Source organism: Equus przewalskii, chromosome 15, assembly GCF_037783145.1.
Source record: "Equus przewalskii isolate Varuska chromosome 15, EquPr2, whole genome shotgun sequence".
In the NCBI taxonomy this organism is placed as follows: Eukaryota; Metazoa; Chordata; class Mammalia; order Perissodactyla; family Equidae; genus Equus; species Equus przewalskii.
Window position 1 is genome coordinate 40,011,706 of NC_091845.1, and position 24,883 is coordinate 40,036,588.

General features: G+C 49.4%; 3 protein-coding genes and 1 long non-coding RNA gene across 15 annotated transcripts in view; 1 reads left to right on the forward strand and 3 right to left on the reverse strand.

Annotated features, from left to right (window-relative positions):
* The window catches only part of CCDC51 (coiled-coil domain containing 51), a 38,443-nt gene that overhangs the window by 8,624 nt on the left and 4,936 nt on the right, over positions 1-24,883 (forward strand). Inside the window, exon 1 of one of the 6 annotated variants that reach the window (XM_008527909.2) lies at positions 16,882-16,968. The exons of 1 other annotated variant lie outside the window; for it this stretch is intronic. The gene's annotated coding sequence lies outside the window, so the exon portion shown is untranslated. Of the gene's footprint in view, positions 1-16,881; positions 16,969-21,616; positions 23,896-24,883 lie in introns of those variants that run through there. 4 more of the 6 variants (XM_008527907.2, XM_008527908.2, XM_008527905.2 and 1 more) reach the window with 4 other exon arrangements.
* On the reverse strand, positions 18-2,130 carry TREX1 (three prime repair exonuclease 1). Of its 2 annotated transcripts, none has more exons than XM_070575459.1 (2): positions 2,058-2,130; positions 18-1,023 (listed from the first exon to the last, which is right to left on the reverse strand). In XM_070575459.1, exon 2 carries the CDS (start codon positions 1,000-1,002, stop codon positions 58-60), a length of 945 nt encoding a protein of 314 aa, XP_070431560.1. In that variant the 5' UTR covers positions 1,003-1,023; positions 2,058-2,130; the 3' UTR covers positions 18-57. The 2 variants fall into 2 exon arrangements, with proteins under 2 accessions (XP_070431560.1, XP_008526116.1); XM_008527894.2 differs by lacking the exon at positions 2,058-2,130 and adding an exon at positions 1,291-1,987.
* On the reverse strand, positions 1,967-17,210 carry ATRIP (ATR interacting protein). Of its 6 annotated transcripts, none has more exons than XM_008527903.2 (14): positions 16,475-17,210; positions 14,461-14,591; positions 13,595-13,765; positions 11,421-11,539; positions 10,114-10,271; positions 8,744-8,845; positions 8,264-8,393; positions 7,379-8,068; positions 3,809-3,945; positions 3,556-3,647; positions 2,996-3,076; positions 2,540-2,792; positions 2,230-2,266; positions 1,967-2,130 (listed from the first exon to the last, which is right to left on the reverse strand). In XM_008527903.2, coding segments are annotated over exons 1-14 (2,520 nt in total). In that variant the 5' UTR covers positions 16,893-17,210; the 3' UTR covers positions 1,967-2,129. The 6 variants fall into 6 exon arrangements, with proteins under 6 accessions (XP_008526125.2, XP_070431556.1, XP_070431555.1 ...); XM_070575455.1 differs by having other exon boundaries at positions 8,744-8,839; positions 16,475-17,207; XM_070575454.1 differs by having other exon boundaries at positions 3,556-3,644; positions 16,475-17,207.
* On the reverse strand, positions 19,471-21,685 carry LOC103556031 (uncharacterized). The gene is made up of 4 exons (XR_546110.2): positions 21,585-21,685; positions 21,445-21,500; positions 21,275-21,362; positions 19,471-19,824 (listed from the first exon to the last, which is right to left on the reverse strand). It is a non-coding gene; the product is annotated as an uncharacterized lncRNA (long non-coding RNA).

Sequence of the window (24,883 nt, forward strand, 5' to 3'; positions counted from 1 at the left end):
GGCGAGTGACCACTCAATGCTGTGGGGAGCTTTATTAGCCAGACTTTCCTTCTCGGCCTACTGCCCAGGTGTGACCAGAGACAGCCCATACAGTGTGGCTACTGCCAAGGTCAGGAAGGCCAGAAGGCCCAGTGGAGCCAACAGTCCCTCTCCAGGTGGGGCTCCAAGGCCTTTCATTGGAGGAAGGGCCTTGGGCCTCCTGCCCCCATCAAGGTTGGGACTGGTGTCCCTGGCTCTGGCCAGGGGTACAGTGGCTGTGGCAGCAGATGGCCTTAGGTTGGTTCCAGTAGAGGCTGTGACCCCATACATCGGCTTGACGGTGCTGAAGGGCCTGGCGTGAGCATCCACCCACTGCAGCAGGGCCCGTGGCCTCCACTGACAGATGCTGAGCAGAGCTAGCACGTCACCCTCGGCTGTGTGTGAGTCCGGGGGGGCCTTCCCGTATAGGCGTGTGTAGATGCTTCCCAGGCTGTAGCTCTTCCTTGGGCCATGCTCCGAGGGGCTGCCCGCTTGCTCTAGGGCCTTCAGGGCAGCAATGCTATCCACACAGAAGGCGCCGTCCAGAGCACTGGTAAGGCCCAGCACAGCCAGCTCTGCCTGGAGCAGGGGGAAGTCGTAGCGGTCACCATTGTGTGCCACAAGGCACCAGGGCTTCGGCTGGCGCTGCAGAAAGGCTCGGAGCAGGTTGACCAGGTCGGCATCGAAGCGTTGACGCCCATGCGCTGTCAGCATACCTGTGCTCAGGCCTGTGATGTCACTGGCTGCAGGGCTACAGGCCTTCCCTGGGGCCACGCACAAGGAGAGCTTGTCCACCACACGGGGTGGTGGGGGCACTGTGGGAGGAGGCCCGTGAGGGTTGGGAGAGCTCTCTAGGGCACATCTGTGGACGGCCAGCAGGCAGAGTTCTGTGACCTTGGGCTGGGAGAAGGGCAGGCCAGTGGCTTCCAGGTCCAAGAAGATGAGGGTCTGCACAGGACCTGGGAGTAGGCCCTGTGAGCCCATGGTGGGTACCTGCTGCTGAGCCTGGGAAGGAGCATGGGGTAGGGTCGGTATGTGAGTGCCCCAGTGATAAGATCTAAGGCAGGTGGGGTGGGGTGGGGGGGCCCTTCCCTGCACAGGCAGGCACTGCAACCCATTTTCAGGGCAGGAAGCCAGAGATGGTGGGACTCAGCATGCTCAGCTGTCTGTCTGGGGGAAGGTTTGGCTCCTCCCCTAGTGCCCACTTAGTCTGGCAGGAGTGGGGTGGGGATAAGGGAAGCTACCCTATCCCCTTGGGGGGTCCCCACTTACCGAGTAGCAGGCAGGCAGCAATGGCTCAGGCGGGGCACACACTTTCTGGCTGATTCTTGCTGCTGGCAGCAGTGGCGGGAAGTGAAACCCAGCCTGAGCCCGCCCACGGGCTGGCGTGAGCAAGGCCCGCCCTGCTGTCAGCCTGCCTGGTTTGTCCCTCTCTTGCCAACACCCATCCTTCCCCAGGCACTACCCCCCCCCCAACCCTCCCACCTCTTGACTCCCCGAAGGCCTTCTCAGATCTTTAGCTGTGGGCCTGCTGGTGGGCACACTGCACCAGAAACCCTCATACCAGTGAGTGAGCCAGCCGGGAGGACAAGGGCAGTGGAGCCCAGGCTATCGAGGAAGACTAGCTCCAGGACTCAGACCTGCCGTGGCCATTTTGCAGCCACCCCTCGGCCCCACTTTCCCAGGCCTCCCTTGTTTAGGCCCGGACTGAGGGCTGCCTCCTAGTGACACAATGGTTTCTTCCCATGGCCTCAGCCCAAAGGGATGACTCAGGACAATTCCACAGGCAGGGCAGGGCTCCTTCCTCAAAGCAGATTTGTTACCATGGGGACCGAGTCCCAGCTCCAGCCAAGGACAGGAAGAAAGATCCAAGCCTTCCCGGGTCCCGCTCCTGCTCTGTCCCTCCCACTCAGCCAACACCGATCGGACTCAGGAAACACAAGGCTGGCCTGTTCTCACACAGTCGGTCACTGCTTTTAATCAGTTGATGAGGTGAGGAAAGTAGTGGTGCTGGTGCCACCATGTGGCTCGATGCTCACCGGCCTCAGCCACAGTCCATCTCAGGGTCATCCACGTCAGGTTCGGCGGCACAGAGGTCATCCAGGGCTGCCTCTGAGCCAAAAAAGAAGAGGGTCCCCTGGTGAGGACCTGAAGTTGCTGGAGACTGGGGGAGGTCCTACCTCTCCGCCCCCCATGCCCGCAGGAACTAACCAGTCCCTTCCACGCCCAGGCCTTGCTCCCTCAGTTACTGCAAGCAAAGTGATACAAAGGCAATTCAGACAGGGATGTTTCTGGAAAAACCGTGGCTCTGCCAGGCCGACGCAACAGATGTAAGCAAAAGGCAGCCTGATATGCTCAGAGAAGAACCAGAGTAGGAAGACAAGAATGACCCCAGTGCTGGCAAAGGCCGTGGTGGATGGAGGACTGCTGACGTAAGGTGGGGAAGTCTGACTTGTCAACAAACTTGAGGAAAAAGCCCACGTGAGGGCTGGGGCAGGGAGGGGTCCTCTTGCCAGCTCACCTTCACAGTCTGTCACGTCAGGAAGCCCTCGAATCAGCATGCTGACCCCTGGCATCACCTGGTCATACTGATGCAGGACCTCCACACAGTGCACACTGAAGAGCTTGTCTTTCTGGGACAGGCTGTGCAGCAGCAGCACTGTGTCCCGCAGACACCGCACTGTCCGCTTCTGCTGGTCAGTCCTTGGAGGCCCCCCTGTCCTCCGCACTGTCAGCCACTGTCTGTGCAGCATCACTGTCAGCGCTCTCACCACCTGGGGGAGGGCACAGACTGAGGTCAGGTTTCGCGGCTCCTGCACCCTAACAACTTGCTCAGCTGGGCAGCACCTTTCCTAGCCACCCCCGGTGAGATGGGTTCTGAATGGTGGCACCAGGGTTAGAAGGAGCATGGGATCCCTGCACCTTACCCCCAACAGAGTGGCCACGCTGTCGGCCCTGCCTGCCCCTAGGCACTCACCTCCACGTTGCACTGGCAGTTGGAGCCAGTGACCGGGGAGGAGGGGCTCTGCACACCAAGCTTAGCCAGGAGCCACACGGCCTAGAACAAGAACAGTCTCTGTTCCATCCGTAGCAGAATAAGACCCTGATCACAGTGAGGGCTGTTTCATGCTTCTCCTACAAGAGCTCCAGTTGCCTTAGCAACTTCTTGTCTGCCCAAATGGGGTCCCAGAGGTGGTGCTGTGGTGCCTTCTTAGGCTAGACTCGGGACCCACACCTGTGTCTCACCAATGACCCACCTGCCTCCAGGCCCACCTCCAGCCGTCAGGGCCCAAAGCTGCGTAGGAACAGTTATTGGGCAACTTTACCAAGTCTCAGGACACCCTGGGGTCCGACTGTATTGCATCTGTGCAGTGTGGAGCCCCCAAACAAGCAAGCCCCCACTTACTTTATTAGTGGCCAAACTCTTGTTACCAAAATGAATTAAGCTCCCTGTCTCCCCAGAGGAAGGAGGAAAAGTGGCTCTTAGAGTAGGATGGGGTGGTAAGCAGTCCACGGAAGGGGCGCTGGTATTTTTACCTCTTGTTCCAGTTGAAGCCACTGTGTCTCCGAAGCCGCTTTGTCAGGCCTTGACGTGATGTACATGTATAGCAGCAGGAGGAGGCAGCCTTCTGAAAAGAACGCCCCACCTCTCACTCAGTGTCCCCGTTCTCACCCAGAGCCCAGGGTACAAGCTGCAGAAGCCCTCAGGAGGCCCCTGACCTGTCTCTGCCTCCACCCTTCCCTCTAGCCTGCAGGAACAGTCCAGACACCTGTGCCCTGCCCTGCTTACCTGAGTGGGAGCAGAGCTGAGGCAAGAGCTTCTCGTGGTCCACCAGGAGGCAGAGGAGCTCAACAGTCAGCAGCACACTAGGCAGGGGTGTCTCTGGGCTGAGGCACTGTGTCAGCACCCGGAACACACACTGGAACCTAAAACACAAGGGTCCAGAGAGACGTGACACTTCCAACCCAGTCCCATAATTCACTCTCACTTTTCACTAGAGGTCACAGGAAACTCAAGCAGGCCAGTACAAAGAGGAGACTTGGTTCAGGTGGGTTCGAATGTTGGCCAACCACCACCTACTTGCTGATACTGGTTTCATGTGAATAAGTAGGTAGTGCCCTTCACTGGAGGACTGCTGTGACTTGGAGATGACAGGCTCTTACCTGGCCCAGCGCCACCCAGTAAATGGGAGATGCCTCCTTGGACCGGGGGTGCCTGGCCTCCACACTGCTCCTGGGCTCTTTCTTGCCTCTGCTCCCAAATGGGAGGGCAGGTCTTAACTTGGGTGTGAGAGAAATGTCCTGTGCCCACCACCAAAGGACTGGCTTGGCTCTAGAAGTGACAAATGTGGACTTGGCTATGGTTGGATCTTAAGAGACCACTCACCGAGCAAGGAAGACCATTTTCTCCACTTGTCAGAAAACAGCAGCTCCTCTGCCACCAAGCATAACGTGCTTACTTGGAGTGTGCATGGGTGACAGGCTCTGGGCACACTCTCCCCCAAGTCTCAGGGACAGCTATTACCAAGGAACCAAGTCCCAAGACAACCACTGTTGTTTGCTCAACCCACACAGCCTTGTGGGTGGGGAGAGGAGCAATTCTATGTGTGTGTTCCCCTTCAAGCATTTGCAGTGTCTTAGCACAATGTATCAAGGGTTAAGAATATTCCTCATAGGGGCTGGTCCGGTGGGCAGCGGTTAAGTGTACACATTTCCACTTCGGCGGCCCAGGGTTCACCGGTTCAGATTCCGGGTGCAGACATGGCACCACTCGGCAAGCTATGCTGTGGTAGGTGTCCCACATATAAAGTAGAGGAAGATGGGCATGGATGTTAGCTCAGGGCCAGTCTTCCTCAGCAAAAAGAGGAAGATGAGCAGCAGATGTTAGCTCAGGGCTAATCTTCCTCAAAAAAAAAAAAATATTCCTCATAGTATGCCATTAAGAAGCAAAGTCTCAATATTTGGGGCAAATTCATTTTAGAGAAAATCCTGTACAGTGAACTAGAAACTGAATGTTTTCATTCTCCAGGGAGTATGGGACTTTGTGGGAAACTGGAATTTAACCTGGTTGTTACCCAGTTTCGTTAGTAGGCTAGAAGTGGACCCTAACTAGTCTACTAAAGCCCGTGAAACTATCTGTAAGAAATTCCACCTTTCTACACAACACAGTGGTTTCCGAATTATTTTTTGATAGCATCAGAGCCTTCTTTTTAAGTGAATTTTTTTTTTTTGCAGAGCCCCCAAACACACAGTAGATGACAGTCATGCTGTCCTGGTTGAAGTTAGGGGTGAGACCTATTTGCTCGAAAGCCCTTGCCATCCTAGTACCTGAGGAACAACCTGGACCTATGTAGCCTGGACCTATGGCTACAATAGAAGCAGCAGGAAGACTAGGGCCTGAGGGGGTGATCTGCCCGCAAGCCTGGGTGGGCAGGGTGCCCTTCATAGGAGACTGCAGCGTGCTGTTTCAGAGCCTTGGTGGCACCCATCTCTAGCTTCTACTCCAAGGTGATCAGGAGGCTGTGCGGCAGTGGGGTTCAGCTCACAAGCATGAAGGAATTCTGAAGAGAGGCACTGAGTGGGAGGTGGTGTCAGTGATCAAGGGCAATGGCTCAGGAGACTAACTGTCTTGAAACCCACCCAGCAGACTTCCTCTGGGATTTCTGACTTCAGCACAGGGTTTATTCACTCAACAAATACTGAGTACTTACAGTGAGCCAGGCTCTGTGCTAGGTGTGAGGATGCAGGGCTCTGAGGGTGTCACACAAGCTAGTGAACGGAAGGCACTTGTGTCTGGCCTGTAGTAACCACCCATTAAATAGCTTTTTTTTTTTTTTGAGGAAGATTAGCCCTGACGTAACATCTGCCGCCAATCCTCCTCTTTTTGCTGAGGAAGACTGGCCCTGAGTTAACATCCGTGCCCATCTTCCTCTACTTTATATGTGGGACACCTACCACAGCATGGCATGCCAAGCGGTGCCATGTCTGCACCCGGGATCCGAACCAGCGAACCCTGGGCCGCCAAAGTGGAACATGCACACTTAACTGCTGTGCCACAGGGCCAGCCCCATAAATAGCTTTTTTTTTTTTTTTTTTTGAGGAAGGTTAGCCCTGAGCTAACTACTGCCAATCCTCCTCTTTTCGCTGAGGAGGACTGGCCCTGAGCTAACATCTGTGCCCACCTTCCTCTACTTTGTATGTGGGACACCTACCACAGCATGGTGTGTCAAGCAGTGCCATGTCCGCACCTGGGATCCGAACTGGAAAACCCCGGGCCGCCGAAGCACAAGGTGCGCACTTAACTGCTGCGCCATGGGGCCGGTATTTTTTGATGTCCTTGTGGACAAGCTCAATGGGTATGGAATGAAAGTGTCTCTACCAAGAGAACTGGTAAAAATGTGGTTCCTGGAATTCATGTAAGAAATATGAAAAAGCAACCAGCCACTATGAGCTGGGTCCCTGCCAGATGCCTGGGTCATGGTCTGCGCCTACCGTGCTGCCCACACTACACTGCAGTACTGTGTCTGGCTTTGAGCACTACATTTACATGGACCAGACCACCAGAATATATTCAGATGGAACCCAGGATCCAGTGTTTTTATGAACCAAGTATGCTAAGCTCAGAGATGAAAAGCCTTTAGAAATGTGCTGCCAGTGGAGTCTTTCCATCATAGTAACTGGCCTCTTGGTGGAGTGCTGAGTGGGAGATGGGATTACTGGATGAGGGGATGGGGCTGGATGGTATTTATAGCTCCTCACAGTCTTAAGGCTCTGGATTGCCAAGTTAGGAATTTATGACAACAGTGTTCATGAGCCAGGTTCACTATAGTTCCCCTTCGAACAAACCTGAAGAGGAGCAAGTAACCTGTGGCTCATGCCAGAGCACAGTGGTCCCAGTGATGGTGGGCAGATTCCAGCAAGGTCAGCTTGTGGACTGCAGACCCTCCCCACACCCTCTGATTCCTTAGGGAACCCCACCAAACTTAAATGTGGTTGATACGTGGTCTTCACCTGATCCATGTCCCAGGTTCAAAGGCCTCTTGGTTCAGCCTTTGTCTGTCCTGGGGGTGGGACACTCTTCCATAGTGGCTAACAGCCTTCTTTTTATCACGTGTCTTTTGCTTACCTACTGTACAGAGGCAGAATTAAGCCAAATAAACCACTTGCTTGGTTCTCCCAACACCTGGCCCCACTTCTCATCACTTCAGAACTCTCTGAACAAAGTCTCAAGCTAAACCAAGGCTTAGAACTGAACAGTATAGATAAGTCAAGATGTGAGCAAAGTGCAAGGGCCACAGGACAGACCTCAAGAGGTCAGATAAGACCCACAAAGAAGCATGACTTCCATGCTGCGTTATACCTGGGTAAGAAATCAAAGGAAGCGTTTTCAGCTAATTTCACCAAAACCTTAAGGCACTGGCTGAGGACACTGGCTTGAAGGTGACCTGTTGCTGCAGAAGAGAAAGTCAACAGCTGAAGAAGCATCTTCAACAGTGGATGCTGGCCTTGGTCATCGGCAAGCCCCCTTGGGGCTGAGGTCACATCCTTCTGACCATGTCTATGAACCAGGCTCTGGTTTCCTTCCCTCGCAGTGGAATCCACCCCTGTTCCTGACAGTAATAGGCAGACGACTGCTCCGCTGTGGCACACCAGGTGCTGAAGAATGCTAAGTGAAGCCACAGAGAAGGCTTCTAGGTTGCAAACTGAGTCCTCGGGGCTGGCCTCTACCCCGGAGCTCACGCAGGAGGAATGTGTCGGTGAGTCCCCAGGTGCTCCACTTCTCTTAGTTGCTGCCAAATCCTGCAGAGCCTGGCAGTGTAAGCTGATAAAGAATTGTACCAGGGGGAGGAGATGCACAGCTCCAGGAAGCTGGCAGAGTGGGAAGGCCCTTCTGCCTCCCTCTGCTGGGTCTCCATCACACGAGCCTTCATTCCTGGCAACCAGATTCAGTCCAGTAATGGCCAGATTCTGTGCTTCTCTCAGGGCCGAGAGGGGAAATGACCCATCGCGGGAACCTGTAGTCCTCAGGCTTGACATCCCAGCCAAGGTACTAGCAGCAAACACAAAAGAAAACACACAAGGGTGAGATGGAGATAAGGTCAAGGGCCCCAAAGAACCTGCCTGCCAAATTTTCTAGTTTCTCTGCCTAGCGTGCAGACCTTCCAGGCTGGCTAGGACCAGAAAGGGACTTGCTTCCTGGAAATTCCTTCCTAAACAAGCTTTTTAGGAGTCTTATTATGCTTACCTGCCAAACCCTGGTGGCTGCAACAGAGTGCCACTAGGAGCCTCAGAACAACTGCTCAGGAGATGGCACAGACCTAGGGATGACCCTGGGATCAAAGGCTGCTTCAGGAGAAGGTTTATCAAAATGGAACCTGCAAAAGACAAGGTGACTCTAGAAAGTTCTGATGTGGGAGGCCTTTTCTATGGCCTCAGAAGGAAAAGGTGAGTGTTCCTTGAATGCTGACCATCCTCCAAGCTGCCACTAAGCTCCACTGAGATGCCTGTGGGTGCTGAAGGCACTGGAACATACTTACTCTTGGCCTCTTAAGTTTTATAGTCTTCTGCTTAAGTGACAGACTACTACTTCCCTGGACCCTCTAAAGGACTGTCTGGAGTGCTGGTCCTCAGAGCTCCAGACAGTTCCCTAGGCAATTCTACTGTAGCATTGAGAGGACAACCAGAGTCATGCAGGCCTCCTGCAAAAGGAACAGGGATTCTGTACCTTGAGTGTTTGATGTCTGCATCCAGCTGTCACCAAGGCTTTTCTGGGACTCTTCCTGCTTTATGGGGTCACCTCCCAGACTGTGGGTCTTATTCTCTGTAACTAGATAAAATGTGAATCAAAACTTGAGCACAAAAGCACAGCCATATCAGAAACTCTTAAATGTAATGAGTTTAAAACACAGATTACTCTACTTCTTCAGCCTTGGATCAAAACAAGAGTCAAGGCAACTCAAGAACACTCACATCTTTTGCCTTCCTCACGTAAACAGGAACTCATACAAAGAAAGGAAAGGAAAAGAAAATTAAGTTGTTCGCCCCACTTCAAAATGAGGCAATAACATAAAAGCAGTATTATGTGTCAGATACTGTTCTAAGAGCTTTACACATATTAGCTCATCCATTCCTCACAGAAACCCTACGAGGAGGTGTTATCGTCAGCTCTGTTTTACATATAGGAAAACTCAGGCATAGAGATTAAGCCAGTAAATAGTGTCACTGGGATTCACGGCCAGCCTGGTGGGCTCACTGCTTGCTTATAACACTACCCTATGCTGCTCCTGCAGCTGCTAGATGCCAAAAATGTGAGTGGCTGCAATTCTCAGAGGTGGTGGGATGGCCAATGATTTGAAAGGGCTGACGGTGGTAGGAGAGAGGCAATGTATCTAAATTATAAGACAAATTGGCATAGCACAGCCTCAGAGTGAAAACCCACTGCTCCTAGGTTGTCTCCTTCTGGAGAGTGGCAGCATTCCCTCAGTCTGGACTGAGCTGTACAAGCTCAAGGCTGGGCTATGAAAGGAACAGACGTCCCTGCACACTAGCTGTGTTTCTGGCATGTCAGTGGATGCTGACTGTGGAGGTTTTAAAATATGCCTGCAAATCCTTTGACAGATCTCCCTTCAAAAGGTGCAACCTAGTTTCCTTCCCCTGGAACGTGGCCCAGCCTCAGTGACTGGCTTCTGACAAACAGAATGTGGCAGAAGTGATGCTACATGACTTCTGAAGCTCGGCCATAAAAAGGACAGCTTCCACCTAGCGCTCTCCCTGGGTTTGCCAGCTCTAGAGGAAGCCATCCACCAGGGTGTGAGGTCCCCCAAGCAGCCGAGTGGAGAGGCCCACATGTGGAGAGGAATTCCACTGCTAGCCACATGAGTAAGCCATGTGAGTGAGGATCTATTGAAACAGATCCTGCCGCCCCAGACAAGCCGTCCGTGATTCCAGTCCCTGCAGAGACGAAACATCCCCACTGTGTCCTGTCAGAACTGTGGACCCACAGAAACCAGGAGAAAATAAATACTTATTGTTGTTTTAAGCCACAAATTTGGGTAATCTGTTGTACAGCAATACATGACAGATAGACTGACTTACCCTCTCTGCCCAGCAGGGACTTGTGTCCTGTTTCTGTCTGGCAGGGGCAGGGAAGGGACATGTTAGCACTAAAAGACTCCTTCGTAGGGAAAGATGGTTTTCCAAACTGTGGAGAACATGCTTCTGGCTTTATAACCGTAGAAGGGCTTTTCCTAGGACTGGAAAAGGTAACTATGAAAGCAAAGTAAGGATTCTGCTAAAATCACTTAAAATATCTGGTTATAAAACTTCTAACAAGCTTTAAACTTTTCATGTCTAGGTGATTTGACCAAAGGTTTTACCCATTATACATTTGTCATTCTTTGTCAGGATAGCGTATAAAATTCAAGGCATTTTGATCCAAATTCCTGGAAAAAATCTTGCATTTATTTCCACATTCTTCTAATCACCTAAAAATATTGCCCATAATTCCACTACTATTTCCAATTCCACCAAAACATCTTTTTAATGTGCAACAACCTCTTTTTTAATAGTCTGGGACTGAATTAAAAGATTTTCAGTAGAAAAAGGATCTGTTGAAAGGTGTGTTGTGTCTTGCAACTGAAAACCGAGCCAGTTCCTCAGTGCCAGGGCCTTTACGTTAGAGAAGCAGTCTTAATCCTCTGATTGAATCAGACAATGCCAAGGCCCTTCTGTTACTGGTGTGTGAAGAGATAAAGATGGGCTCCCTCTGCTCGCTTCTCTTATGTGGAGTATGCTAGGCAAGAAGAGTTCCATTCCACACCCTGCCCGCTGTGAGCAAAGGCAGCAGAATGTTCAATACCAGAAAAAGACCTCCTGACCCACACTCTTCACCTATCAAGGCTGATAGTGACAGTGTGCCAGACTTCTCTGGCAGGCAGGGGGCAGGACCCACACCATTACCAAGCTGATCACACCTGCAGCGAAGGCAGGGGCTGTGGGACAAAGGTCTCAGGGCAGCAAATGAGAAAGAATCTTCCAAGTAGTTGGGACTGAAATAAATTCATGCTTGGAGCAAAATCAGTTAATTGAAACAAATTACATAAAACGAAGACTGGCCCACCTCAGAAGCTTGGAGATTATCTTCCCAGCCTTTTCTAGTCTCGAGGAATTGTGTTTATAAGGTCCTATACAGAGGATGCACTTCTCAGGTGTGGGGCCTTTACACTGTGATGCTCCAAACTATTCAAGCCTCATCCAAACCATCTCTGAGGCCTTCAGGAAAAAGGACCTATGCCCAAGCGGCAGAGTCTGATTGGCTTTTATTTAGGACTAGCCTGACAGTGTTATTCAAACTTGTTACTAAACAATGCAAAACTGAACTCTCTGTCCAACACGACCATTACCTGACATAGGAGGTGGAGGGAGCAGCGAGTTTATTTGCTCGCTCACTGCTTTGAAGCTTTGTCCTTAATTCATTCATCTCTGCATCTTTAAACTGGAGTTCAGACTGCAATGATTGGAGCTGGAAGACAAAAGAAACATACTTGTAGGGGCCCTACCATATATACAAAAATATCTCTGGGCTTCAAAATCTCAAGTTAGTAAAGGGCAAACACACAACGAGAAATAAGTATGAAAATCTGCTGTGACACAAATGTCCTAACATCTCAAGCTTTAGCCTTCTTCCTGAAAGACAGATTTTTCTTTTGGCACCTGAGCTAACAACTGTTGCCAATCTTTTTTTTTTTTCTTCTGCTTTGTCTTCCCAAATCCCCTCAGTATTCAGTTGTATATATTTCTTTTAGTTGTGGTCGTTCTAGTTGTGGCACATGGGACGCCGCCTCAACATGGCCTAATGAGCAGTGCCATGTCCGCACCCAGGATCGGAACCCTGGGCCGCCGAAGTGGAGCATGCGAACTTAACCACTTGGCCATGGGGCCGGCCCCCAGAAAGATATTTTGACCTGAATTATTGTGAGGTAGTTTGTGAAGGTTCAAATACCATTTACTCAGCCTCTCTGAACTTCAGCTTATCTCTCACATGAATACCTGTCTTCATGGTTGGGGGGATTAAAGAAGAATGATGAAGGTAAAATGCTCAGCATAGAGCTTGGTAGGGTGCCATATCTCACTGTACCATGCTAACCTTTTTTTTTTAAGATTTTATTTTTCCTTTTTCTCCCCAGAGCCCCCTGGTACATAGCTGTATATTTTTAGTTGTGGGTCCTTCTAGCTGTGGCATGTGGGATGCCGCCTCAGCATGGCTTGATGATTTCTGCCATGTCCGCGCCCAGGATCTGAAGGGGCAAAACCCTGGGCCACCAAAGCGGAGCGGGCGAATTTAACCACTCGGCCACGGGGCCGGCCCCTACACGCTGACCTTTTAATGAATGTAGTGGTGCACAATTCCAGGGCTTCTTGAAAGTCTGGGCAGAGTATTTGGAAAAGTTTTACCAAAACCTTGTGCAGTATGGGGAGACCTGTTTCTCTGGCCTGCATGGCCTGTAGCCCACAGTAACTGCCGTCATTCCCTGAAGGACACTCCGTGCCAGGTGCAGCACCAGACACAAGTGTAGGACCATTTAAGTCTCACAACAACTCTTCTGGTTATTTTCTGAACAAATAAGGGAAATGAGTATGGAGCTTAAGCCATTACCCTGAGGTCACCACTTGATAAAGCCTGGATTCAAACTCTGGATTTTGACTGCAAATCCCTTGCTCTTCATCATGCATATGGAAAGGCAACTACTGCTGTTAGTGCTGGACACGTTAGTATTTCTTTACAGTTTGCTAAGTTTGCTAAATGAAGTAATGGGAGAATAAAACCCCATGTCCTTGCAATAGAAGCACTGGGAAGTGCTAAAGGAAAGTGATGGACACCCACTGTTTTTCTTCCCAGAATAGCATCTCCCTCCCCTAAGAAACATCATTTCCCTACCTCTGACTATGTGATTTGAATGGGAGCTAGCATCTCTTTGGTTAGTGCCTGGTTCAGGGATAGGCACCTGACTCAGGTTAGATCAATTAGAGCCTTCCCCAGAATTTTAAAACTTGAGATGAGGGAGCCCAAGTTTTCAGTCTGCTCTGGAGCCATGAAATATGAGCCCAGGAGCTTCTAGCGAACATATTCTCTACCATAAGGATGGAGCCTACCTATAGCATAGAGGATAAAGATAAGTCCTGGCACAGCTTGAGTCATTTGAGGCCCCAGCACACCTGTTTTTCCCAGACTTAGTTATGGAAGCCAGTTTATTTCCTTTTGACCTAAGCTAGGGCAATTGAATTTCTGATCTGCCCCAAAGCCCTAATTTAAGCCTGTTTCTGGAAAGTCTAAGCTAGTGATTTATTCATGCCAAGACCTGCAAAGCAGAGTTTCATCTAAGTCCTTTTCCAAACCACATGCAGAGCCTGGAAGAAAAGTCCATGCAATTAGCTGATAGCAGAAAGTCTTTAAGACAAACAACTGTTGAAATCTTCCTTAAATATTTATAGGCAACTTTGGTCATTGCTTCTAAAGGACCTCAGTGAGCAGGCAAAGCTGATGTCCGTAAGAAGCAAAACAAACGCTCTGGGTCACCTTTTTGGAGAATTCCTTTTCTTTATCACTGAGTGCTTGAGTTTTTTCTTGCTCAAGAAGGAAATGGGATCTTCTCTGTTCCTCTAGAATGGATTCTGTTTGATGCAGTGAGTCCCGCAAAATTTTAATTTCTCCATTTTTAATGAGGACTTCATCTTCCATTGCCTTCATCTGTAAATCCCAAATCAACCTTGTGAAAAGTTTGTAAGGGAAAATGATATATGTACTTGTTTAACATGTAGCTGGGGAGATGGAGAAAGCACATGTAAAGCATGTCCTACAGACCAATGAGTGCTCAAAATATATCTGTACCAACCAGATGTCATCATGATCTGCTAGGCCCATTCATGGGACAGCTAATATTCAGCAAGATAGCTTAAGACACACTTGTCATTTATGAAGGCATATTATGTAAGTTCTAATAGGTATTAAAAAATCTTGGTCACACACTTCACAGAACTAAAATTCAACATTATGTTGTTAGTTTTCCTAGGGACCTATAGATGGTCATATGAAGGATGTCTGCTTTTCTGCAAAACTGCTAATGAAAATAGCAACCACTATGATGTTGTGTTCCTTATATAAGGCAAATGCTATAAATTTATCTAGTGCTAAAACAGAAAGTTTGTGTCTCCTCTTTTTGGATCTGGTGTACAGTTTCCTTTCTTGCCTTGGCTGTTAGGAATCTCAGGATTTAGTGTCTTTCAGCCTCAATTTTCTGCCTTTCTTTCCCCAGCCTTCCCCCATTTCATGGGGGTGAATCTGAACTCTTGTTTCAAAATATTTACATATTTTATTGAACAATGCTTTATAACCCGTGCGTAAGTGAATGAATTAACTACAAAACCACAAATTAAGTCACTTACCTTTTCTTTAAGTTCTTTGTATTGTGCCTGAAGTACCTCTAATTCAAAATTATCTTTAACTGGAACACTTTCTCTGTTTTTCCCTGCAGGATTTTTTGACATCCCATCTAATCTGGGGACCTTATGAACATCTGTAAAAAACAGTTCCCATATACTTTTCAGGACCCATCATTTTTCCACTTTTGCCAGACAATGCTGAAAAAAATCACTCTTGAAAGCAAATTAGAGAAAGATCTAGTAAGCAATGTACATTTTTCCAACCTAAGAACATGGTTTAAACTCATAAATGATCTTTATGAAATAACAGATCCTGCGACCCTCACCCCATCCCCCACCCAATTTTAAGAGTCTCATGTAAAGGGTGAAAGGAGCTGTGGGGGTCTCACTGGTTAGAACTCCGTGATCTACTATTCAACAATATTTACTGAGTACCTACAATATGCCAGGCACAATTTAGTCTCTAAAGGTACAATAGTGAGCAAAATGGGTACAGTCCCTACATTCATGGAACTTACAGGACATTCAAAAATAATCATATGAATAAATGTAAAATTACAACTGTGATAAGAGCTGCAGAGGAGAACAAATATAGGAAAGGCTATAATAGGGGGATTTGACCCAAGTGAATGATTGGAAAGCTTCCTTAAGGAAGTGATGACTGAGTTGAGAGCTAAAGAACAAGTAGGAATTAATCAGATGAATGGGGATGGGGAATGGATGGAAAGAACACTCAAGGTACAAGAAACAGCAATGTGCAACGTTTCTGTCTTGTAAGAAAGCAGAGAAAATTCAAAGGATGAATGAAGGTCAGTGTGGCTAGAACTCAGAGAGGGAATGGGAAACGGGTAGACCATGCTAGGCCTCACAGGCCACGTTAAGGTTTTTGATCTTTATAGTAGAAGCAGTGGGAAGTCCTTATAAAGGGCTTTTAGTTGGGATGCTTGAGTGTAACTGTGAGGTAGCTAGATTTGAGTTTTGAAAACATCAGTCTGGCTGCGGTGTGAAGTCCAACTTGCAGGGAGTCAAGACTGGAAATAGGGAGACAATTTAGCAGACTGTTGTTGAGAGGAAGGGCGATGGTGACACAGACCAGGGAGATGGTAGAGATGATAGAAAGAGAATGGATTCCAGAGATGGAATAAGAAGGTAAAGTTACAGGATTTGGAAAAGAATTAGATATATAGTCAAGGAAATGGAGCCATTGCCTTGTGCCACCTGATGGAGAGTGGGCTAGTCATTGTTGTGTGGAACATTTGGTCATCAATGAGTGTTTTCTGAATGTCTGCTTTGCCAGGCACGGTGCTGGAGATGCTGGATTTCCAGGAAATTATTGTGCGGAATTTAAGATGCATGTGAGACATCCAAGTAGAGATGCAAGGTGCTCTCAAAACTTTTCTCTTTCTGGGAGCCCCACAAGACTTTACTCATTCCCCAACTAGAGTGTAAGCTCCATGAAGGAAGGGCTTTTTGTCTTTTGTTCATTACTAGGTGTGCTGCAGTCCCTAAGATTTGGGCACCTAATACAATTTATTGGTTGCATAAAAGAATAAGTCTCTCTCATTTCTTGACTCTGCTAGGCCCTTCTTATGCTCATGCGGCCCAAGGGGAAACAGTGATCTTTATTAGATCTAAAGCCTTCCAAATCTGTCACAAGAATGGGTCCCCATGCGCAGGGAGTTATGGTTCTGATGGCGGTGGTAGTCGTGTTTCAAGGAACTCTGCTTAGAACCAAGAACCTAGTGGCCCAAACTTTAGAAACTAAAGTAAAATGTTAACCTGGTTTTCTATATTTCAAATCGGCTGTTTGACATTCCTGACATATTTCTCCCCCAAATCAAAGGACCTTTTTGGACACAACCGCTGCTTAAATCAAGCTGTTCTTATATTGTGAAGGGGCAGTGTGGGTGCAAGACACTGTGGCAGCGGTCGCCGTGGGGTTCCGAAGCCACAGCCATCAAGAGCGTCTGGCAGGTCTGCACCACCCTCCGGGGAAAAGGCCCCGAGGCGCACTCACTGAACACGTCCCGAGCCGCGGCCGGGCATTGGCTCAGGGCCTGTGACGCGAGGGTGTCGAGCTCCTCCAGATCGTCGGCGGTGAAATCCCCGTGCGCGCCGAACGGGTCTTCGGGGTCTGGGGCGGCAGCCGCGGGGAAGCCCCGGGCCCGCTTACTTGGAGGGTGCCCGGTGCTGGGCGGCGGGCCGGGGCTAGGCGCCGGGGGCCCGCTCCGCCTCCTGCTGCCCGGCGCGGGGGTTCCAGCCATGCCCACCACCAGGCAGTCTCCGAAAGCACCGAGCACGGCCTGGTCGCCGCGAGTCCGGAGAGCAGGACCAACCGCCCGCGCGCCTCCGCTCGCCTCAGCCGCTAGGGCCACGCCCCCGAGCTCACGGCCCAATGAGCTGCCAGCCGGCGGGCGCGGAGGAATGACACACATTCCAGCGCGCCGCCGTGCTCTGCCGCATGTTTGCCCTTCTCGGTGGTGTCCAGCCTCCTTGGGTTCCGCCGCTCAGGTACCGGCACCTGGGACTCAGTAGGTCTGCGGCGGGGGCTCTGTGCGGCGCGATCCGAGTTACCAGGGCTGCAGGTCTGAGGCTCACCAGCCCCACTGCGGAGGTGGCTCAACCCTTGCAGCTTGACTTCCTGTGGTGTACACTGCCGCGCTGGAGCAGTTCGCCCTGACGTTCAAACGTGCGCATGTGAACCCGGGCGGGGAGCATGCAGGGCTCTGGTCTCTGCGACTCCTTTGTCTTCCTCCCACCGGACCCGCCTCTCACTCGAGGCCCTCTTGGAGAGGAGTCTGGGAGAATGGGGTTGGGCGAGGATTATGACTAGAGCTGTTGTGAGCAGACGTCTTTGAGAACAGTAAATGGTTTGAATGTGTACATTTGAGGTAGGTCTGGGGAAGAAAGGTCAAAGGAGAAGGGACGATCCTGAGAAGGGTGTTCCTGTGTTGGAGGAGGGTGGGAACTAACTGCTCAGGCTGTTAACATTCATTCACTTATTTCTCTGAGAGTCCTTGAGTGTTTTTGTCCCAAGCGCTGGTCATACGCAAATGAATGAGGCTGAAGAGATCAAGAAAATCCCCTGGAAGTGACACCTGCACTGTCCTACAGGTTGAGTATGGGAATTATCAAGAGTTAGCAAGGGAGCTGGCACAGACTACTCAGACAAGAATACACCACCAAAATGGAGGCCACACAAGTGCTAGATAGGAGTTATCTATGGCGAATAGAGATGATAAAGCTTCAAAAACGAGCACGGATTCAAGCTGGGCCTGGGCCCCCGACAGGATTTTATTGGGCAGCAGTGGTGTGGAGGGCAGTTAGCAGGAACAGGGTGTTGGAGAGTAACAGGGGCAAGACTCTTCATCCTTGCATGCTCAGTGCCAAGCTTAGCTTGTGCGTGTCCTATGAATATTTGTGAAAGCAGTAAATGAAAGGGAGATCGCTGTCAGGACCTAGAGGGTCTTGAATACTTTAGTTTTGAGGCAACTGGTAGGTTCCCTTAGATAGCTGTGCAAATGTTGAATGCTTAAGTCTTAATTGTTGCAGGTCTCTGGTCCTGTAGAGACAGGATTGTACTTCATTTGTCAGGAGAGATTAGGTTCCACCAAATAGAAAAGTAGGAGCTTACTCTCAGGGGCAGTGTGCTGGCACTGGCTCCTTAGAAGGGTTGTTCTCAGTAGCTCAGGGCTGGGTGCCAGCTGGCAAGGCTTCACAGGGAGTGCCTAAAGTCCAAAGGAGGTGCTGCTGGCTTTGCAACTTTCCAGGAGAGGACCAAAGCAGGCTATTTTTTTTCCCCTGTTGATATCAAGTATATTAGTCATAAAACGTCATAAAACATAAAAAACCTATCAAAACCTTTCCAGTTGTGACTTAGCAAAATCTCAGACTAGTTCTAGGGCCCTTTTTGAAAACACATTCTGACGAAGCTTAGCATTATTCCCATAATTTTATCAAGAGCCTGGAGGGGAAATCCAAAGACTTGTGCCTCTGAATTAAGTGTTTCAATATATATGCATTTAGCACACATTATGGCTGGTCTGTTTTCCAGGAATTTACTCCTTCTGGAGTCAAGGGTGGTAGATAATCAACAGATGTCAGGAGACAAAAATGAAACAGGGTGAGAGATACTGGGACTGCCACTTTATATAGAGTGGTCAGAGAACAGCTCACTACTGTGATGTTTCAGTTCTCTAAAGGGGGGAAATCTCCAGTTACCAGAAGAGTGACAGGCAAAAGGAAGAGTTGCTGAAAACACAGTGAGGCAGGAGCTTGCTTGGAATATAGGCCATTGTCGCTCAAGATGGATGAGGGGGATGAAGATATCAGAGGGTAGGGAGCAGCAACCTGAGCCCTTAGGGCTTCAGTGGTCATTGTAGGGATGCTGGCTTGTACTCCAAGAAGCCAGTGAAGAATTCTGAGCCAAGGAGAGAGTATGACTTTATGGTTTAGTGAGATCACTCTGGCTCCTGAGAGATTAGACTGTAGGGAAGAAAGGGTAGGAGCAGGAAGACAAATATGAATGTGATTGCAATAATCTAGCTGAGGGATTTTAGGGGTAGAATGGGGGGGGGGGTGGCTGGAGGAAGTATAAAGGAGCCAGAGTTAATTTTGCTGACGGGTTGAATATGGGGTATGACATGGGAACCTAGCAAGGACCTTTCTGAAGCCCTAGTAGAAACGCAGACCTGGGGGCTTCAGAGTAAGCTTTGTTCTTAGAGACTTTCAGGAATCTCTCCTTTCCCCAGTTTTCTTCCCTTCATAACGCGAATGTATTTGTCCTGCTCCTCTCCCACAATAGAAGCTCCTTGACAGCAGGAATTGGTCACTGGTACATGCTCAGCCTGCACATAGCAGACTCCTTACATGAACAGATGAACAATCCCATTAAAAGAAATGGCAACATGGATGTTGTAACAGAGAAAGATGGGTTTTCTTTCCAAAGTACAAGTTCTTCCACTAACCTCATGTAATGTATTCTGTTGAGTATACAACCAGACAAAAACAATAGCCATTTTAAACAAGCTGGTTTAATTCCAAGTGGTACAGAATTCGGGATAGAACAAAGACTGAAGAACACTGGCACGATTCTGGGCTGGTTTACTCTGACCTCACAGATAACACAGAAATGGCCGAGTGAGCAGAACTAAAGAGATGAGTCACTATGATTTTTATTTTTTTTACAAAAGTTTATTCTTAAATGTACAACAGGCTCTAAGACAACACTTCATTCTAACTATAGGTGGCAACAGATGTTATGGAAGAGAATCCAGATGTTTAAATAGGAATGGAATTAAGGATCATCATTGCCTCAGGCACAAGGAACAGCTTACTTTTTCCCAGATTTCTTAATTCCACCTGTGGCTGGAAAAAGAAAAGAAAAGTCTCAGCTAGGGAAAAATACAGTTCTTATGGTAGAAACCCAAGAGGCCTGATATGAATCCCAGTAAGGCTCAGCTCTTATACTGGGCATTCTTTTTTTTTTTGAGGAAGATTAGCCCTGAGCTAATTGCTGCCAATCCTCCTCTTTTTGCTGAGGAAGACTTGCCCTGAGCTAACATCTGTGCCCATCTTCCTATACTTTCTATATGGGATGCCTACCACAGCATGGTGTGCCAAGCAGTGCTATGTCTGCACCCGGGATCCGGTGAACCCTGGGCCGCCGAAGCGGAAAGTGCGCACTTAACTGCTGCGCCACTGGGCTGGCCCCTGAAGTCCATATTCTTAACCACCACATCACACTATACTACCTTCCATATTATAATCTGGGTTCTGGTTTACTCAATACCTTTATTTTACCCAATTTACAAATTACATAATTACAAATTACAATTAAGTATGCTTAATACAAGAATAAAGATCCTAAAGGGCCGTGACAAAATAAACCTTAAAAAATTAATGATGCTCAATGAGAATCTAGTAGTATAGGATTTCACCAAGGATTGACCTTTTCCCTATACACAATCAAAGATTAAGGAAAGGTACAAACTACTTCACATCATTCCAAAAAAAGAATCTCAATTGCTAGAATCTCAGCGCTGTGTGGGTAAACAATAATGAATCAGATGCACTGGGATAGAGGTCTTGGGAAGCCCTGGATGACAGTCCCACCATCCCAGCCTCCACTGTCCCTAGTGTGGCTCACAGTGAGCCAATAGGGCATAGACAACTGTGGAGGAAATCCTAGTTTGAAGAATGTAAACAGGATTTAAGAAGCACAGAAAGTACTGCGATTCTTGGGCCTAAAACATCTTTTGATGTGTAATCGATTCCTCTTACATAAAGAAAAGAAGAGGCAGAATTGTGGGGAATTAGGTTAAAAAATTATATAGCGCAGTAGCACGCCAAGGTGCCTGGACTTGAACCTTTAGGTGCATCAAGAAGTGCAAAGACTCAGGATGCAAAAGTATTTACTAGAGTTAACAATATGATTAGTAAACCACGAGATGTTAAAGCAATAAAGAAGCAGTAAAATACTAATTTGGGACAAGAAATCGTGGAGATATTTGGAAACTCAACTATGAACGTGTCTAAGATACGTGAATTTTTGAGTTTCCATTTCTGTCGCTTCCTTAAGCAAGGGAAGCCCAGACTGCTTGGGAGGCAGGAAACTTCCTTTCCCGACCCGGTCTGGCTCCCGCCCCTTTCCGCTGCTGCGAATCCAAGCGTGGCTAGGGCCGTCCACCGCAGCGGACACGAGGACCGGGGACCGCGCAACTCACCAACGAGGCAGGAAACCAACCTGCCCGGGCCCGCGTCCAGACTGATGCTCAGAACGTTTGTCCGGCTTGAGCTCTACCCGGCCCTCACTTACCGAGCGGGCCCTTTCCCGCCGCTTTCGCTTTTAGCTCCTCCAGTTTCTTCTGCTCCTCCTTCTGTTTCTGCTTGAACGCCTTATCCTCCTAGGGAGAGGCAGAGCGGGTTCACTCCAGGCGGCTTTCCCAGTCCCTCCGCACCCGCCCATGCCTCCGCGCGCGCCCTCACCTCGTCCATCTCCTTGGCCTGCTTCTTAGGCTGCTTCAGGGGCTTCTTCTTGCCACCTGTGGGCGATACGAGCACGCTGAGCCCTGCCCCCGCCGGGTCCCGTTCCTCTTTGCCCCGCCCCGTCGGTCCCACATACTCACCTTCGCGGCCGGACATGGCGCCTGCCGCCCCTTCCCCAGACTCTGCCACCCGAAGCGGAGCTCCGCGTCCCACCCCCGAGCCTGTACCTCCACGGGGGCCCGCTGATTGGGTCCTAGTCCGGAAGTTGCGCTTCCGCTGCCGGAAGCGGCCCTCCGGAGGCGGGCGCTAAAAGGTGAGAGACCAAGTGAGTGGCGGGCGCTCGGTTGAGGTTGCGGCTCCGGCGCTAGGCGCGCCAGGTACCGGGGGGAGGGTCGTCCTGCCCGGGATTGGGGGTGGCGGGGGAGGCCGGAAGCCGAGAGGGGTGCTTAACCGGAAGCCGCCGGGCCTGGGACTGCGCACGGGGAAGGCAGTGTGGCTAGAGGGAAGGGCAGGTGTAAAGGCCTTGAAGCGCAGCGCCTTCCTGGAACGGAGGAAAGCACAGCATGGCTGGAGGGAGATGCGAGGGAGGTGGCAGAAGTGGGTGGAGGCCAGGTCACCTGGTCCTAGAGCTTTGGAGGCCACTGGAAGGAGTTGGGTTTTGTAGTATAGTCCGGAGTGCGACTTTTTGCAAATTCTGTTTATTCATTCAGTACATTTTTGTTGAGTATGTTCTATGTGCAGATGGTATTCTAGGCACTGAGGATGCAGCAGTGAACAAACCAGTGCCGGCTCTGGCAGAGCGGACATAGTGGGTGAGACAGACTAGAAGCAAGTAAATAAGTGAAATACATATTGTAGGTCATGTGATATGTACGAGGAGAAAAATAAAACAGGCAAAGTGGGTAAGGAGTGCTGGGATGGATGGCAGTGACACTTGAGCAGGACTTGAAATCAAAGGGAGGGAGCAAGCAGTACAGATAGCCAACAGCTGGTGTGAAGGCCCTGAGGTGGGGGTAGCCTAGTGTGTTCCAGCAACATCAAGAAGGTCCATGCATGGCAATTATGTGAGAAGAAGGATGTGTTAGCTAACCTTACAGTGGTAAACATTTAGCAATATATACGTGTCAAATCACATTGTACACCTTAAACTTACACAATGGTGTATGTCAATTATTTGTCAGTAAAGCTGGGGAAAAAAAGGTCGATGTGACTGGAGCAGAGTGAAGAAAGAGAGACTAGTGGGACAAGAGGAGAGAGAACAATGAGAACCAGGACGTGGATGCCCTGTAGGCCAAGGGAAGGATTTTAGCTTTTACCTTGAGAGAAATGGGGAACCACTGCAAGGTTTGAGCAGAGAGAAACATAGTCTGATCTGTGTTTTGAAAGGCCCGCTGGCTGCTCTGTTGACGCTAGACTGTAGGGCCCAGAGTAGAAGCAGAGAGACCTGTCAGGAGGCTCTTAGGATAATCCAGCCAAAGATGTTGGTCGTTGGGACCAGGTAGTAGCAGTGGCAGGGGCAAGAGGAAGAGGGGTTCTGGATTTAGGAAAGAAGTAGCATTTGCTAATGGATTAAATATGAAGAGGGAGAGAAAGCAAAGAGTCAGGGATGATGTGAGATTTTTGGCCTGATTGAGACTTGTGGTTTTCATTAACCAAGATGGGGAAGGCTGCGGGAAAGGCAAATTAGGGAAGGAAAGGGAAGATCCCCAAGAGCCTTCTAAGCAGAGGTGTGGATTGGGCAGTTTAATAATGAGCCTAGAATCCAGAGGAGAGGTCTGGGCTGGAGAAGTCAGAGTATAGTTGTTTTTTTTTTTTAAGTAACAGCTTTATTGAGATATAATTTACATGCCATACAATTCATCTATTTAATGTGTACAATTCAGTGGTTTTAGTATATTTACAGTGCTATGCAATCATCACTACAATCAATTTTAGAACATTTTGTAGATGGTTTTTAAAGCCACCAGACTGGATGAGAGAGAAATCTAAGGGTTGAGCCCTGGGGCACTCTGTGGAGAGGCTGGGGACTGGAAGCCAAGGGTAGAAGGCATTTCAAGGAGGAGGGAGCTATCACGAGGCACAGGCTGCTGACAGGGCAAGTGAGATGAGGACAGAACTGACCATTGGACTTAACAGTGCGGAGGTGACCTGGACAAGAGCAGTTCCAGTTACATGGTGGGAGTGAAGGCCAGATCAGAGAGGGTTTAAGAGAGAACAGGAGTAGAGGAACTGGAGACAGCTAGTGCAGATGATCTGTCAAGGAGTTTGGCTGTAAAGAGGAGCAGAGAAGTGGGGCAGTTGCTGGAGGGAGTGTCAGATCAATTACTGAGCAGTGTCTGAGGAGGGGACATGGGACCTGGGGCACAGCTTGGGCTTCCCTAGAGCATGAATTCTTCATCCTGAGGAACAAGAGAGAAGGTGGAAATGGGACAGACACTAGTAGGTGGGAAGGTATGGTGGGAGTTTATGGAAGTTCTCTTCTAATTTTTAAATATTTTCTTGGTGATAAATGAAGCAAGCTGTCAGCTATAAGTCAGGATGAGGGCCAGATGATGGAAGTTTGAGGAAAGAGCAGTTGGGAGAGGAAGGAAGACAGTCATCTGGAGGGAGTGGGATAATGGATCTGGAGGGGCAAGATTCTGAACTTGGCCCTAAAGGCCCTCCTTAATTTGGCCTCTGTCCACCTGTCCAGCCTCTCCTCTGTCCACGCTCCTCTGCTGCTTTCCAGCTGCACTGGCCACCTTTTAGGTTTTAGACGACCTCAAGCGTTTTCCACTTTTGTCCTCTGCCAGGAACATCTTCCCTTTGCTGGCTGAGGGGCCTGTGAGACATCTAAGTTGGCAGGAGCTGAGAGACAGGCTAGGGTGGGAGAGTGGGAGGCTGAGAAGAGGGATGAGTGGAGGGACAACTTGGGAGTCATTGGTGCATTCCCTCATAAAGCAGAGTCCCTGCTTGTGTTCTAGTGAGGGGCTAGGCAACACGTAGACAAGGCAGTATGTGTCTGATGGAGAAAAATAAAGCAGGTAATGGTGGGAGTAGTCAAGGAAGGCCTTACCAAGAGGTGATATTTGAGCAAAGATGTAGAAGTCAGGGTGAGCTGACTGGATTTGTGGAGAACAGTGGACCAGGCGAAGGAAGTGGCAGGGCACAGACTCTGTGGCAGGGTTGTGCTTAGCATGTTAGGGTGGCTGGAGTGGAGTACAGGGATGTAGAGAAGGAAGGGATAAGAGGACCAGGGCTTGTTGGCCTCTAGCAGGACTGGTGTTCATGCCAGGTGAGATGGGAGCTGTTGGTGAGTTTTGAACTGAGGGATGTGATCTCACTTAGAGTTAACAGAGCCTCTGGTTGCCATGTGAAGAACAGCTGTGAGGGGCCGGGGAGGAAGCCAAGTCTGCATAGGAAGCTGTAGCTGTCATCTCTGTTAGGGATGGCTGACTTT